This window comes from Coregonus lavaretus (genome assembly GCF_964263955.1).
Source record: "Coregonus lavaretus genome assembly, chromosome: 6".
Lineage (NCBI taxonomy): Eukaryota > Metazoa > Chordata > Actinopteri > Salmoniformes > Salmonidae > Coregonus > Coregonus lavaretus.
The window spans coordinates 9,537,787-9,556,075 of NC_139993.1; the positions used below are offsets into that span (position 1 = coordinate 9,537,787).

Below are 18,289 nucleotides of genomic sequence, written 5' to 3' on the forward strand. Positions count from 1 at the left end.
AACAGGTTAGATTACTACCTTACAGCCAACAGGATAGATTACTACCCAACAGGTTAGATTACTACCTTACAGCCAACAGGTTAAATTACTACCTTACAGCCAACAGGTTAGATTACTACCCTACAGCCAACAGGATAGATTACTACCCAACATCCAACAGGTTAGATTACTACCCAACAGCCAACAGGTTAGATTACTACCCAACAGCCAACAGGTTAGATTACTACCTTACAGCCAACAGGTTAGATGACTACCTTACAGCCAACAGGATAGATTACTACTTTACAGCCAACAGGTTAGATTACTACCTTACAGCCAACAGGATAGATTACTACCTTACATCCAACAGGATATATTACTACCTTACAGCCAACAGGATAGATAACTACCTTACAGCCAACAGGTTAGATAACTACCTTACAGCCAACAGGTTAGATTAGTACCTTACAGCCAACAGGTTAGATTACTACCCAACAGCCAACAGGTTTGATTACTACCCAACAGCCAACAGGTTAGATTAATACCTTACAGCCAACAGGTTAGATTACTACCTTAGAGCCAACAGGATAGATGACTACCCAACAGGTTAGATTACTACCTTACAGCCAACAGGATAGATTACTATCCAACAGCCAACAGGTTAGATTACTACCTTACAGCCAACAGGTTAGATTACTACCTTACAGCCAACATGTTAGATTACTACCTTACAGCCAAGAGGTTAGATTACTACCTTACAGCCAACAGGTTAGATTACTACCTTACAGCCAACAGGTTAGATTATTACCCTACAGCCAACAGGATAGATTACTACCCAACAGCCAACAGGCTAGATTACTACCCAACAGCCAACAGGTTAGATTACTACCCAACAGCCAACAGGTTAGATTACTACCTTACAGCCAACAGGTTAGATTACTACCTTACAGCCAACAGGTTAGATTACTACCTTACAGCCAACAGGTTAGATTACTACCTTACAGCCAACAGGTTAGATTACTACCTTACAGCCAACAGGTTAGATTACTACCTTACAGCCAACAGGTTAGATTACTACCTTACAGCCAACAGGTTAGATTACTACCTTACAGCCAACAGGTTAGATTACTACCTTACAGCCAACAGGTTAGATTACTACCTTACAGCCAACAGGTTAGATTACTACCTTACAGCCAACAGGTTAGATTACTACCTTACAGCCAACAGGTTAGATTACTACCTTACAGCCAACAGGTTAGATTACTACCTTACAGCCAACAGGTTAGATTACTACCTTACAGCCAACAGGTTAGATTACTACCTTACAGCCAACAGGTTAGATTACTACCTTACAGCCAACAGGTTAGATTACTACCTTACAGCCAACAGGTTAGATTACTACCTTACAGCCAACAGGTTAGATTACTACCTTACAGCCAACAGGTTAGATTACTACCTTACAGCCAACAGGTTAGATTACTACCTTACAGCCAAAAGGTTAGATTACTACCTTACAGCCAAAAGGTTAGATTACTACCCAACAGCCAACAGGTTAGATTAGTACTTTACAGCCAACAGGATAGATAACTACCTTACAGCCAACAGGTTAGATTACTACCCAACAGGTTAGATTACTACCTTACAGCCAACAGGATAGATAACTACCTTACAGCCAACAGGTTAGATTACTACCCAACAGGTTAGATTACTACCTTACAGCCAACAGGATAGATTACTACCCAACAGCCAACAGGTTAAATTACTACCTTACAGCCAACAGGATAGATTACTACCTTACAGCCAACAGGTTAAATTACTACCTTACAGCCAACAGGTTAGATTACTACCTTACAGCCAACAGGTTAGATTACTACCTTACAGCCAACATGTTAGATTACTACCCAACAGCCAACAGGTTAGATTACTACCCAACAGCAAACAGGTTAGATGACTACCTTACAGCCAATAGGTTAGATGACTACCTTACAGCCAACAGGATAGATTACTACCCAACAGCCAACAGGTTAGATTACTACCTTACAGCCAACAGGTTAGATTACTACCTTACAGCCAACAGGTTAGATTACTACCTTACAGCCAACAGGATAGATTACTACCCAACAGGTTAGATTACTACCTTACAGCCAACAGGTTAAATTACTACCTTACAGCCAACAGGTTAGATTACTACCCTACAGCCAACAGGATAGATTACTACCCAACATCCAACAGGTTAGATTACTACCCAACAGCCAACAGGTTAGATTACTACCCAACAGCCAACAGGTTAGATTACTACCTTACAGCCAACAGGTTAGATGACTACCTTACAGCCAACAGGATAGATTACTACTTTACAGCCAAGAGGTTAGATTACTACCTTACAGCCAACAGGATAGATTACTACCTTACATCCAACAGGATAGATTACTACCTTACAGCCAACAGGATAGATAACTACCTTACAGCCAACAGGTTAGATAACTACCTTACAGCCAACAGGTTAGATTAGTACCTTACAGCCAACAGGTTAGATTACTACCCAACAGCCAACAGGTTTGATTACTACCCAACAGCCAACAGGTTAGATTAATACCTTACAGCCAACAGGTTAGATTACTACCTTACATCCAACAGGATAGATTACTACCTTACATCCAACAGGATAGATTACTACCTTACAGCCAACAGGTTAGATTACTACCCAACAGGTTAGATTACTACCTTACAGCCAACATGTTAGATTACTATCCAACAGGTTAGATTACTACCTTACAGCCAACAGGTTAGATTACTACCCTACAGCCAACAGGATAGATTACTACCTTACAGCCAACAGGATAGATTACTACCTTACATCCAACAGGATAGATTACTACCTTACAGCCAACAGGATAGATAACTACCTTACAGCCAACAGGTTAGATAACTACCTTACAGCCAACAGGTTAGATTACTACCCAACAGCCAACAGGTTTGATTACTACCCAACAGCCAACAGGTTAGATTAATACCTTACAGCCAACAGGTTAGATTACTACCTTACAGCCAACAGGATAGATTACTACCTTACAGCCAACAGGATAGATTACTATCCAACAGCCAACAGGTTAGATTACTACCTTACAGCCAACAGGTTAGATTACTACCTTACAGCCAACATGTTAGATTACTACCCAACAGCCAACAGGTTAGATTACTACCCAACAGCAAACAGGTTAGATGACTACCTTACAGCCAACAGGTTAGATGACTACCTTACAGCCAACAGGATAGATTACTACCCAACAGCCAACAGGTTAGATTACTACCTTACAGCCAACAGGTTAGATTACTACCTTACAGCCAACAGGTTAGATTACTACCTTACAGCCAACAGGATAGATTACTACCCAACAGGTTAGATTACTACCTTACAGCCAACAGGTTAAATTACTACCTTACAGCCAACAGGTTAGATTACTACCCTACAGCCAACAGGATAGATTACTACCCAACATCCAACAGGTTAGATTACTACCCAACAGCCAACAGGTTAGATTACTACCCAACAGCCAACAGGTTAGATTACTACCTTACAGCCAACAGGTTAGATGACTACCTTACAGCCAATAGGATAGATTACTACTTTACAGCCAACAGGTTAGATTACTACCTTACAGCCAACAGGATAGATTACTACCTTACATCCAACAGGATATATTACTACCTTACAGCCAACAGGATAGATAACTACCTTACAGCCAACAGGTTAGATAACTACCTTACAGCCAACAGGTTAGATTAGTACCTTACAGCCAACAGGTTAGATTACTACCCAACAGCCAACAGGTTTGATTACTACCCAACAGCCAACAGGTTAGATTAATACCTTACAGCCAACAGGTTAGATTACTACCTTAGAGCCAACAGGATAGATGACTACCCAACAGGTTAGATTACTACCTTACAGCCAACAGGATAGATTACTATCCAACAGCCAACAGGTTAGATTACTACCTTACAGCCAACAGGTTAGATTACTACCTTACAGCCAACATGTTAGATTACTACCCAACAGCCAACAGGTTAGATTACTACCCAACAGCAAACAGGTTAGATGACTACCTTACAGCCAACAGGTTAGATGACTACCTTACAGCCAACAGGTTAGATGACTACCCAACAGCCAACAGGTTAGATTACTACCTTACAGCCAACAGGATAGATTACTACCTTACAGCCAACATGTTAGATTACTACCTTACAGCCAACAGGATAGATTACTACCCAACAGGTTAGATTACTACCTTACAGCCAACAGGATAGATTACTATCCAACAGCCAACAGGTTAGATTACTACCTTACAGCCAACAGGATAGATTACTCCCCAACAGGTTAGATTACTACCTTACAGCCAACAGGATAGATTACTATCCAACAGCCAACAGGTTAGATTACTACCTTACAGCCAACAGGTTAGATGACTACCTTACAGCCAACAGGTTAGATTACTACCCTACAGCCAACAGGATAGATTACTACCCAACAGCCAACAGGCTAGATTACTACCCAACAGCCAACAGGTTAGATTACTACCCAACAGCCAACAGGTTAGATTACTACCTTACAGCCAACAGGTTAGATTACTACCTTACAGCCAACAGGTTAGATTACTACCTTACAGCCAACAGGTTAGATTACTACCTTACAGCCAACAGGTTAGATTACTACCTTACAGCCAACAGGTTAGATTACTACCTTACAGCCAACAGGTTAGATTACTACCTTACAGCCAACAGGTTAGATTACTACCTTACAGCCAACAGGTTAGATTACTACCTTACAGCCAACAGGTTAGATTACTACCTTACAGCCAACAGGTTAGATTACTACCTTACAGCCAACAGGTTAGATTACTACCCTACAGCCAACAGGATAGATTACTACCCAACAGCCAACAGGTTAGATTACTACCCAACAGCAAACAGGTTAGATGACTACCTTACAGCCAACAGGTTAGATGACTACCTTACAGCCAACAGGATAGATTACTACCCAACAGCCAACAGGTTAGATTACTACCTTACAGCCAACAGGTTAGATTACTACCTTACAGCCAACAGGATAGATTACTACCCAACAGGTTAGATTACTACCTTACAGCCAACAGGATAGATTACTACCCAACAGCCAACAGGTTAAATTACTACCTTACAGCCAACAGGATAGATTACTACCTTACAGCCAACAGGTTAGATTACTATCCAACAGCCAACAGGTTAGATTACTACCTTACAGCCAACAGGTTAGATTACTACCCAACAGGATAGATTACTACCTTACAGCCAACAGGATAGATTACTACTTTACAGCCAACAGGATAGATTACTACCTTACAGCCAACAGGTTAGATTACTACCTTACAGCCAACAGGTTAGATTACTACCTTACAGCCAACAGGATAGATTACTACCCAACAGCCAACAGGATAGATTACTACCCAACAGCCAACAGGATAGATTACTACCCAACAGCCAACAGGATAGATTACTACCCAACAGCCAACAGGATAGATTACTACCTTACATCCAACAGGATAGATTACTACCTTACATCCAACAGGATAGATTACTACCTTACATCCAACAGGTTAGATTACTACCTTACAGCCAACAGGTTAGATTACTACCCAACATCCAACAGGTTAGATTACTACCCAACAGCCAACAGGTTAGATTACTACCCAACAGCCAACAGGTTAGATGACTACCTTACAGCCAACAGGATAGATTACTACTTTACAGCCAACAGGATAGATTACTACTTTACAGCCAACAGGTTAGATTACTACTTTACAGCCAACAGGATAGATTACTACCTTACAGCCAACAGGTTAGATTACTACCCAACAGGTTAGATTACTACCTTACAGCCAACAGGATAGATTACTATCCAACAGCCAACAGGTTAGATTACTACCTTACAGCCAACAGGTTAGATTACTACCTTACAGCCAACATGTTAGATTACTACCTTACAGCCAACAGGTTAGATTACTACCTTACAGCCAACAGGTTAGATTACTACCTTACAGCCAACAGGTTAGATTACTACCCAACAGCCAACAGGATAGATTACTACCCAACAGCCAACAGGTTAGATTACTACCCAACAGCAAACAGGTTAGATGACTACCTTACAGCCAACAGGTTAGATGACTACCTTACAGCCAACAGGATAGATTACTACCCAACAGCCAACAGGTTAGATTACTACCTTACAGCCAACAGGTTAGATGACTACTTTACAGCCAACAGGTTAGATTACTACCTTACAGCCAACAGGATAGATTACTACCTTACATCCAACAGGATAGATTACTACCTTACAGCCAACAGGATAGATAACTACCTTACAGCCAACAGGTTAGATAACTACCTTACAGCCAACAGGTTAGATTAGTACCTTACAGCCAACAGGTTAGATTACTACCCAACAGCCAACAGGTTTGATTACTACCCAACAGCCAACAGGTTAGATTAATACCTTACAGCCAACAGGTTAGATTACTACCTTACAGCCAACAGGTTAGATTACTACCTTACAGCCAACAGGTTAGATTACTACCCTACAGCCAACAGGATAGATTACTACCCAACAGCCAACAGGTTAGATTACTACCCAACAGCAAACAGGTTAGATGACTACCTTACAGCCAACAGGTTAGATGACTACCTTACAGCCAACAGGATAGATTACTACCCAACAGCCAACAGGTTAGATTACTACCTTACAGCCAACAGGTTAGATGACTACCTTACAGCCAACAGGTTAGATGACTACCTTACAGCCAACAAGATAGATTACTACTTTACATCCAACAGGTTAGATTACTACCTTACAGCCAACAGGTTAGATTACTACCCAACAGCCTTGGGGTTCTAGTGACTCCCCATGGCTTCCTCCTCCTCACCTCTGACAGTGTGGACAGGGATCACCTTGCCCTCCATCATGTCGTAGATGTAGAACAGCTTGTTCCTGAAACTGGTGGCCACCACCTGCTCCCCGTCCACGCTGAACTGGGCCTTGTGCACCGGGAACTTCTCCAGGTGGATACTCTGGATCTTAGGGTTGGTCTTCCCATCAACCTGGAGAGGAAGGAGTGACATTTAGAGTGAGGTGGAAGGTAATTAATATTAGTACAGACTTGTCTGTTAGTGTCACAGATTCACTAAATAACCCTAAAATAATCATCCCTAAGGATGTTTGGTGGTCCATTGAGAGTTTTGTATTTTTTTTAGCTTATAGTTTGTATGGTCAAATAAAAGACCTGGAGGATTTCATTAAAAGCATATAGCCCCAACCGGCCCGTTTATGACATTCCCTATACCATGCCTCATGATGACAGCCACAGAAATGCCTGAGAGAAGACTGAAGCTGATGAATAAAATGAATACCTGGAACAGAGAGATGGACTGGTCGAGCCCTGCTGTCATGACAACCTGGGCGGAGGGGTGGAACTGCACCGTGGTCAGCCTGTCCTCAGACGGCCGGTCGTTGTTGGCATGTAGGCACTTCTTCATCTGCAAGAGAGTTCAATACATCCATGATAAATGTACTAGTATCACATGTAAACATGACGTTGAAAATACTCTACTATTGTGATCTCAATTGGCAAAACCACATGATCTAATACTGGAAAATCGAATGGCTTTGTAACTCCCAAGCCAGTAAGGTACTCTGGTTAGAGAGTCCCCATTTGCAGTCAGAGAGAGATCTGGTTGTTCTAGTCTAACTTCATCTCAAATGTAGTAGTGGTGAGATGATGGGAGAACAGAACTCACCCGTATGATTCCTTTGGGAAGGCTGTCGGATGAGCCCACAAAGTTGCCCGTCTTCCTCATCAGGTCGTCTCCATCTTCAGAGTCTTCATCAGATTTTTTTAAATAGACACATTGTTTATTGAAACGACACAAATGTAAAATATATACCAGGGATCATCAACTAGATTCAGCCGCAGGACGAACATAATTACAAATAAGTTGTAGACTGAAATTGACCGCAAGAAGTCCAAACATATATAAAATGTTATTAAAACAATCATTTCAAACCGTCTATATCATGAAAAGAGTGTTCATAGTGTTTTGTACACTCAGTGTGCATCTCTCTATTATGCGTGTGAATACTTCAGAACAGATTTCCAAACTTAAAATCACTTGGAGCTGATTTGCTGGTGTTTTTACCATCTTTTATGTCCAAAAATAAAAATAACCTTCAGAAAACTTGGAGGATCAAATAAAATCAGTTGGGGAACCCTGCTATATACACTATAACACCATTATATAGTAGGCAATCATCAGTGAGGGGCATCTCTCATAACATATTACACGGACCATGAAGATGTTTATGACCAAAATTCATAAGTTTACCTTTTTTCTTGTTCTTTTTCTTTACTTTTGTCTCTGCCCACGACGGCTTTCCACCCATTGCTTTTTGGAACCTGGCAAAAATGAGTTGGAAGTGTGAGTTTGAACCACCAGATCCGAGTGGTATTTACTCAATGGCTGTATTACTAATATCCACTTACTGTTCTTTCATCCTCTGCTGTAACTTCTGTTTGGACATCTTGGCCTCTGTCACACTCTTAGTCAGGTCTCTACGGAACCGGTGTGTCATGTCCACTCTAGGAAACGGGAGGGAAAGATCATGGAAGAATGAATAAAAAACATAGTGACGTAACTGCTAGGGATGTAACAGTTCACCGATACGCATCGGTCCCGGTTCAAATGTTTAAGATACAGACTGACCTAAATGTACCATGCATCGGTCAGAAAATCGATTCAAATGTTATGAATCGTTGATTCACTGAAAGGTTTTGCTCATATTACTTTCTTTCTACCTTCAGAAAATACCGCTGATCTTTTGGGACAACTGACGCATCCTCTCCTTCAGTGTCAAACTAAGCATGTAACTGCGTTGACAGTCATTGATCTACAAGTCACTTTGCATGCCGAACAACCCCAGGCAATATCAGTAGCCTCCTCAAACTGTGCACTGCTTCGCACGCTGACCAATAACGCTTCGATCACACCGATAGCGTCATTGCATTTTGGTACACATACAAGGTGAATGTTGAACTTTTGTTGCACACATCCAGATGATGCTGCATACCGTTTTGCGCAATGACTCTGCAGGTGTGATCGAGGCTTAACAAAAGTTCAACATTCACCTTCTGCTACCATTTCTGTCAAGCTGTCTACAATTTGATGCAAACAAGCCCCCCCCAAATCTGATAGTGGGGTGGTAGATGCCCACTAGTCTCCCTTATGGCTCAGCTCAGGTGACTACATCCACCATAGACATTTACACAAATACACACACACAGATGTCAGCTCAGACAGAGTACCAGCACCTCAAATGTTCTACTGCTTGAGCTCCGGTTCATCTTATAGAATATTAGCTCAAAAGCATTGTGGAGCTCCTGCACCTAAATATAAACAGTACCGGCACCCAAAATGAGTACCGGAAACCTATTTCTGCCCAGGTCAAGCACTGGTTTCTGTATCTAGACACGTATCGATTTGTCTTTAAAGGGAAAGATGCACATCACTAGTAACTGCCCATACAAGCAATGTTTGATTCACATATCCATGTAATTCACATTAGGGTTACATGCCTACAGCTAATGTAGTTACATGAAGTTTGAAGCATTGTACATGACATCAATGCTGAAAAGACACAATAGGACATCGTTGCAGTCCCAGGTACTAACTCTTCCTCCAGATCATCATCCTCATCCTCCCACACTGCTGTCCTGGTTGGCTGAACCTTCAGCCGTGCTTCATTCTCTACATCGGATTCGCTGGAATCGTCATCGTCCAGAAGTGTGGCACCTCCATCCTCTCTGTTCTGTTGACAAGAAGTTGATTTGATAAAAACTGACTGCAATGAAACTAAAAGTAAATGATATGTGACAGACGGATATGACACTGGAGATTATTAGTCTAGTACCTGGTTGTAACTAACTATCAATCAATATTGGATTTACATCTATACCATGCTGACAATGTGGCAACATAATCCAATGAGAATATTTAAGAACCTTGGCAGGCAGCATCATTCTGTATGGAATCAGGGGTGTATTCATTACCCCAACTTTTCGGATTAGAATGGCAACCATAAAATACAAATTAACTACAACTTCTGTTTAAGAACCCAACAGATTTTACTTCACGTTGGAGTTGTTGCAAAACATTTTGTAACAGACAAAACGTTTTGCTACAGAATCAGCGTAATGAACACACCCCAGATGTACAGTACCAGTCAAAGGTCTGGACACACCTATTCATTCAAGTGCTTTTCTTTATTTTTACTATTTTCTACATTGTAGAATAATAGTGAAGACATCAAAACTATGAAATAACACATATGGAATCATGTAGTAACCCCAAAAAGTGTTAAACAAATTATATTATATTTGAGATTCTTCAAAGTAGCCACCCTTTGCCTTGATGACAGCTTTGCACAATCTTAGCATTCTCTCAACCAGCTTCATGAGGAATGCTTTTCCAACAGTCTTGAAGGAGTTCCCACATATGCTGAGCACTTGTTGGCTGCTTTTCATTCACTCTGCGGTCCAACTCATCCCAAACCATCTCAATTTGGTTGAGGTCGGGTGATTGTGGAGGCCAGGTCATCTGATGCAGCACTCCATCACTCTCCTTCTTGGTCAAATAGCCCTTACACAGCCTGGAGGTGTGTTTTGGGTCATTGTCCTGTTGAAAAACAAATGATAGTCCCACTAAGCGCAAACCAGATGGGATGGCGTATCGCTGCAGAATGCTGTGATAGCCATGCTGGTTAAGTGTGCCTTGAATTCTAAATACATTTCCACCGGTCTAATGTCCATTGCTCGTGTTTCTTGGCCCAAGCAAGTCTCCTCTTCTTATTGGTGTCCTTTAGTAGTGGTTTCTTTGCAGCAATTCGACCATGAAGGCCTGATTCACGCAGTCTCCTCTGAACAGTTGATGTTGAGATGTGTCTGTTACTTGAACTCTGAAGCATTTACGCTTCATGCGCCCAATCTGAGGTGCAGTTAACTCTAATGAACTTATCCTCTGCAGCAGAGGTAACTCGGTCTTCCTTTCCTGTGGCGGTCCTCATGAGAGCCAGTTTCATCATAGCGCTTGATGGTTTTTGTGACTGCACTTGAAGAAACTTTCAAAGTTCTTGAAGTTTTCCGTATTGACTGACCTTCATGTCTTAAAGTAAGGATAGACTGTCTTTTCTCTTTGCTAGTTTGAGCTGTTCTTGCCATATTTATTTTAATTTTTTTGTCATTTAGCTGACGCTCTTATCCAGAGCAACTTACAGTTAGTGAGTGTATACTTATTTTTTTCATACTGGCCCCCGTGGGAATCGAACCCACAACCCTGCCGTTGCAAACGCCATGCTCTACCAACTGAGCTACATCCCTGGACTTGGTCTTTTACCAAATAGGGCTATCTTCTGTATACCACCCCTACCTTGTCACAACACAACTGATTGGCTCAAACGCATTAAGAAGGAAAGAAATTCCACAAATTAACTTTTAACAAGGCACACCTGTTAATTGAAACGCATTCCAGGTGACTACCTCATGAAGCTGGTTGAGAGAATGCCAAGAGTGTGCAAAGCTGTCATCAAGGCAAAGGGTGGCTACTTTGAAGAATCTCAAATCTCAAATATATTTTGATTTGTTTAACACTTTTTGGGTTACTATATGATTCCATATATGTTATTTCATAGTTTTGATGTCTTCACTATTATTCTACAATGTAGAAAATAGTAAAAATAAAGGAAAAACCCTGGAATGAGCTGTCCAAACTTTTGACTTACATTTGACATATTTAGCAGACGCTCTTATCCAGAGCGACTTACAGTTAGTGAGTGCATACATTTTTCATACTTGCCCCCCGTGGGAAACGAACCCACAACCCTGGCGTTGCAAGCGCCATGCTATACCAACTGAGCTACAGGGGACTTGTACTGTAACTAATGAATTCCTACCTCCACGAGCCTTTCTACAAGATCATCTTCAGCACCAAAAACAAGATCTTCAAGAAGTTTTACAGATGCATCTTCTTCGCCCAAAACAGTCACAGCCTGGGCGTTTTTGTGTCTTTTTAGCACTTCTTCCTCGTAGTCAGGCTCTGGTTCAGAGACTCTCTTCATCGTCTCTCTCCCGTTTCTAGAGTGTATACCGACTTTGTCCATGTTTATAATTTAAACCTTAGCATATGAAACGAATTGTAAGTTTACTCAGGGTAGAATTTAACAACATTCAGTAGACTCATAGATGTGCTAGCTAGTCTTTTACAATAACATGCCTCATGCGCCCAATGTTTTCCACATGGGGTGGCTGCAACGCTGTGTTAGTTGTGAGCAAAGTCAACGTACGGCTGCACTATTTCACAAAGTTGCAAAGTATGTGCACAGAGAATAACTTATGGCCCACGCACGCTCCAACAGTGTAGATGTTTTATTAATCAGTGGTTGTGCGCAGGCTTCGCGCAAAATTCACTATCATGTGTTTCCGTTTTCTTGACCCCTGAACTCGGAATAAATTGTATTTTTTAAATTACAAACACACGGGCTGGCAAAGACACTTGCGCCGTCTTGTGCATGGGTTAAAAAAATTTTTTTCTTTGATACAACGTTTTGCGAGAAATCTATTTTGAATTTAATGCTCCTAACTATTTCATCAAACTTTATTTATTGATGTTTTCTTTGCGAGTGTACATGTAAGTGTTGAATCATTGTGTACGTATGAAAAGTAGGCTATGTGCAAGACATATGAAAGGCAAGAGACAGATACAATGACTCAAAATAAAGATAAAAGACTATGAATAGAAAATGCATAACAATTATGTATAATGGAAAATATTATCTTAATATACAGTATTGGGAATGGAAACTTTCCTATGTTTTCACATACACAAATCTGTATTCTCTTACATTTCCCTCCTGGTACCCATTCATCTATAGGACATAGATGAGATAATGATTATGTAAAAATACTACAGGTTTACAGAGGTGATCATAAATCAAACTATGAAAGGGGTGCAAGAGAGACAGAGGGATTATATAAATTAGTGGAAGGAGCGAGGGAAAGCAGAAGCTTTAAATAGCAACAGTCAATGGCCCATTTTCAAGCCCACCCTTGGCCTCCTAATAATAGATACCTCTCAGATTCAGGCTGACCCTAGCCCCTATTAATGGACCCTTCTTCATTCCAAAGACTGTTTGATCAGCAGTATGATAATAGTTCCACTTTGACCTTGGCAAGCTCTCCCGAAGAGCTGTATAGAATATGATGGGCCACAACCCATACCCCTCCCCCAACTGGAAATGTATGCATAAAAATTTGTTGAAAAGGCATTTATTAGTGAGGGAAAAAGTATTTGATCCCCTGCTGATTTTGTACGTTTGCCCACTGACAAACAAATGATCAGTCTATAATTTTAATGGTAGGTTTATTTGAACAGTGAGAGACAGAATTACTACAACAAAAATCCAGAAAAACGCATGTCAAAAATGTTATAAATTGATTTGCATTTTAATGAGGGAAATAAATATTTGACCCCCTCTCAATCAGAAAGATTTCTGGCTCCCAGGTGTCTTTTATACAGGTAACGAGCTGAGATTAGGAGCACACTCTTAAAGGGAGTGCTCCTAATCTCAGCTTGTTACCTGTATAAAAGAAACCTGTCCACTGAAGCAATCAATCAGATTCCAAACTCTCCACCATGGCCAAGACCAAAGAGGTCTCCAAGGATGTCAGGGACAAGATTGTACACGTACACAAGGCTGGAATGGGCTACAAGACCATCGCCAAGCAGCTTGGTGAGAAGGTGACAACAGTTGGTGTGATTATTCGCAAATGGAAGAAACACAAAATAACTGTCAATCTCCCTCGGCCAGGGGCTCCATGCAAGATCTCACCTCGTGGAGTTGCAATGATCATGAGAATGGTGAGGAATCAGCCCAGAACTACACGGGAGGACCTTGTCAATGATCTCAAGGCAGCTGGGACCATAGTCACCAAGAAAACAATTGGTAACACACTACGCCGTGAAGGACTGAAATCCTGCAGCGCCCGCATGGTCCCCCTGCTCAAGAAAGCACATATACAGGCCCGTCTGAAGTTTGCCAATGAACATCTGAATGATTCAGAGGAGAACTGGGTGAAAGTGTTGTGGTCAGATGAGACCAAAATTGAGCTCTTTGGCATCAACTCAACTCGCCTTGTTTGGAGGAGGAGGAATGCTGCCTATGACCCCAATAATACCATCCCCACTGTCAAACATGGAGGTGGAAACATTATGCTTTGGGGGTGTTTTTCTGCTAAGGGGACAGGACAAGTTCACCGCATCAAAGGGACGATGGACGGGGCCATGTACCGTCAAATCTTGGGTGACAACCTCCTTCCCTCAGCCAGGGCATTGAAAATGGGTCGTGGATGGGTATTCCAGCATGACAATAACCCAAAACACACGGCCAAGGCAACAAAGGAGTGGCTCAAGAAGAAGCAATTTAATGTCCTGGTGTGGCCTAGCCAGTCTCCAGACCTTAATCCCATAGAAAATATGTGGAGGGAGCTGAAGGTTCGAGTTGCCAAACGTTAGCCTCGAAACCTTAATGACTTGGAGAAGATCTGCAAAGAGGAGTGGGACAAAATCCCTGCTGAGATGTGTGCAAACCTGGTGGCCAACTACAAGAAACGTCTGACCTCTGTGATTGCCAACAAGGGTTTTGCCACCAAGTACTAAGTCATGTTTTGCAGAGAAGTCAAATACTTATTTCCCTCATTAAAATGCAAATACATTTATAACATTTTTGACATGCGTTTTTCTGGATTATTTTGTTGTTATTCTGTCTCTCACTGTTCAAATAAACCTACCATTAAAATTATAGACGGATCATTTGTTTGTCAGTGGGCAAACGTACAAAATCAGAAGGGATCAAATACTTTTTTCCCTCACTGTATATATATATATATATATATATATATATATATATATATATATATATACAGTTGAAGTCTGAAGTTTACAAACACTTAGGTTGGAGTCATTAAAACTCATTTTTCAACCATTCCACAGATTTCTTGTTAACAAACTATAGTTTTGGCAAGTCGGTTAGGACATCTGCATTGTGCATGAAACAAGTAATTTTTCCAACTATTGTTTACACACAGATTATTTCACTTATAATTCACTGTATCACAATTCCAGTGGGTCAGAAGTTTACATACACTAAGTTGACTGTGCCTTTAAACAGCTTGGAAAAGTCCAGAAAATGATGTCATGGCTTTAGAAGCTTCTGATAGGCTAATTGACATTATTTGAGTCAATTGGAGGTGTACCTGTGAATGTATTTCAAGGCCTACCTTCAAACTCAGTGCCTCTTTGCTTGACATCATGGGAAAATGAAAATAAATCAGCCAAGACCTAAGAAAAAAAATTGTAGACCTCCACAAGTCTGGTTCATCATTGGGAGCAATTTCCAAACCCCTGACGGTACCACGTTCATCTGTACAAACAATAGTACGCAAAAATAAACACCATGGGACCACGCATCCGTCATACCGCTCAGGAAGGAGACGCTTTCTGTCTCCTAGAGATGAACGTACTTTGGTGCGAAAAGTGCAAATCAATCCCAGAACAACAGCAAAGGACCTTGTGAAGATGCTGGAGGAAACAGGCACAAAAGTGTCTATATCCACAGTAAAACGAGTCCTATATCGACATAACCTGAAAGGCCACTCAGCGTGGAAGAAGCCACTGCTCCAAAACCGCCATAAAAAAGCCAGACTATGGTTTGCAACTGCACATGGGGACAAATATCGTACTTTTTGGAGAAATGTCCTCTGGTCTGATGAAACAAAAATAGAACTGTTTGGCCATAATGACCATCGATATGTTTGGAGGAAAAAGGGGGATGCTTGCAAGCCAAAGAACAGCATCCCATCCGTGAAGCACAGGGGTGGCAGCATCATGCTGTGGGGGTGCTTTGCTGCAGGAGGGACTGGTGCACTTCCTCGCTGCCCTTCTTGACACCAGGCCATCCTCCAAAAGACTTCGCCTCACTGTGCGTGCAGATGCATTCACACCTGCCTGCTGCCATTCCTGAGCAAGCTCTGCACTGGTGGTGCCCCGATCCCGCAGCTGAATCAACTTTAGGAGACGGTCCTGGCGCTTGCTGGACTTTCTTGGGCGCCCTGAACCCTTCTTCACAACAATTGAACCTCTCTCCTTGAAGTTCTTGATGATCCGATAAATGGTTGATTTAGGTGCAATCTTACTAGCAGCAATCTCCTTGCCTGTGAAGCCCTTTTTGTGCAAAGCAATGATGACGGTACGTGTTTCCTTGCAGGTAACCATGGTTAACAGAGGACAAACACTCGGTCCTCCCGAGTGGCGCAGTGGTCTAAGGCACTGCATCGCAGTGTTAACTGTGCCACTAGAGATCCTGGTTCGAATCCAGGCTCTGTCGTAGCCGGCCGCTTCCGGGAGACCCATGGGGTGGCGCATAATTGGCCCTGCGTCGTCCAAGGTAGGGGAGGGAATGGCCGGCAGGGATGTAGCTCAGTTGGTAGAGCATGGTGTTTGCAACGCCAGGGTTGTGGGTTCAATTCCCACTCACTAACTGTAAGTCGCTCTGGATAAGAGCGTCTGCTGAATGACTAAAATGTAAATGTAAGAACAATGATTTCAAGCACCACCCTCCTTTTAAAGCTTCCAGTCTGTTATTCTAATTCAATCAGCATGACAGAGTGATCTCCAGCCTTGTCCTCGTCAACACTCTCACCTGTGTTAACGAGAGAATCACTGACATGATGTCAGCTGGTCCTTTTGTGGCAGGGCTGAAATGCAGTGGAAATGGTTTTGGGGGATTAAGTTCATTTTCATGGTAAAGAGGGACTTTGCAATAAATTGCAATTCATCTGATCACTCTTCATAACATTCTGGAGTATATGCAAATTGCCATCATAAAAACTGAGGCAGCAGACTTTGTGAAAATTAATATTTGTGTCATTCTCAAAACTCTTGATCACGACTGTACTTCCAAAGTTGTGGCAAAATGGCTTAAGGACAACAAAGTCAAGGTATTGGAGTGGCCGTCACAAAGCCCTGACCTCAATCGTATAGAACATTTGTGGGCAGAACTGAAAAAGCGTGTGCGAGCGAGGAGGCCTACAAACCTGACTTAGGAGGAATGGGCCAAAATTCACCCAACGTATTGTGGGAAGCTTGTGGAAGGCTACCCGAAACATTTGACCCAAGTTAAACAATTTAAAGGCAATGCTACCAAATACTAATTGAGTGTATGTAAACTTCTGACCCACTGGGAATGTGACGAAAGAAATAAAAGCTGAAATAAATCATTCTCTCTACTATTATTCTGACATTTCACATTCTTAAAATAAAGTGGTGATCCTAACTGACCTAAAACAGGGAATTTTTACTAGGATTAAATGTAAGGAATTGTGAAAAACTGAGTTGAAATGTATTTGGCTAAGGTGTATGTAAACTTCCGACTTCAACTGTATATACAGTTGGGAGAACAAGTATTTGATACACTGCCGATTTTGCAGGTTTTCCTATTTACAAAGCATGTAGAGGTCTGTAATTTTTATCATAGGTACACTTCAACTGTGAGAGACTGAATCTAAAACAAAAATCCAGGAAATCACATTGTATGATTTTTAAGTAATTAATTTGCATTTTATTGCATGACATAAGTATTTGATCACCTACCAACCAGTAAGAATTCTGGCTCTCACAGACCTGTTAGTTTGTCTTTAAGAAGCCCTCCTGTTCTCCACTCATTAACTGTATTAACTGCACCTGTTTGAACTCATTACCTGTATAAAAGACACCTGTCCACACACTCAATCAAACAGACTCCAACCTCTCCACAATGGCCAAGACCAGAGAGCTGTGTAAGGACATCAGGGATAAAATTGTAGACCTGCACAAGGCTGGGATGGGCTACAGGACAATAGGCAAGCAGCTTGGTGAGAAGGCACCAACTGTTGGCGCAATTATTCGAAAATGGAAGAAGTTCAAGATGACGGTCAATCACCCTCGGTCTGGGGCTCCATGCAAGATCTCACCTCGTGGGGCATCAATGATCATGAGGAAGGTGAGGGATCAGCCCAGAACTACACGGCAGGACCTGGTCAATGACCTGAAGAGAGCTGGGACCACAGTCTCAAAGAAAACCATTAGTAACACACTACGCCGGCATGGATTAAAATCCTGCAGCGCACGCAAGGTCCCC

At 41.8% G+C, this 18,289-nt stretch overlaps 1 protein-coding gene across 1 annotated transcript in view; it reads right to left on the reverse strand.

The window, feature by feature from the left end:
• The window catches only part of LOC311130362 (U3 small nucleolar RNA-associated protein 18 homolog), a gene marked incomplete at its 3' end in the record, with an annotated part of 96,604 nt that extends 84,217 nt beyond the window's left edge, over window positions 1-12,387 (reverse strand). The window contains exons 1-7 of the mRNA XM_084163087.1: window positions 12,011-12,387; window positions 9,735-9,871; window positions 8,550-8,645; window positions 8,392-8,462; window positions 7,807-7,889; window positions 7,420-7,545; window positions 6,936-7,110 (exon numbers count right to left, since the gene is read on the reverse strand). Coding sequence (XP_084019213.1) covers window positions 6,936-7,110; window positions 7,420-7,545; window positions 7,807-7,889; window positions 8,392-8,462; window positions 8,550-8,645; window positions 9,735-9,871; window positions 12,011-12,217 — 895 coding nt within the window. The 5' untranslated portion in view covers window positions 12,218-12,387. The remainder of the gene's footprint in view (window positions 1-6,935; window positions 7,111-7,419; window positions 7,546-7,806; window positions 7,890-8,391; window positions 8,463-8,549; window positions 8,646-9,734; window positions 9,872-12,010) is intronic.
• Window positions 12,388-18,289: the final 5,902 nt, after the last annotated feature.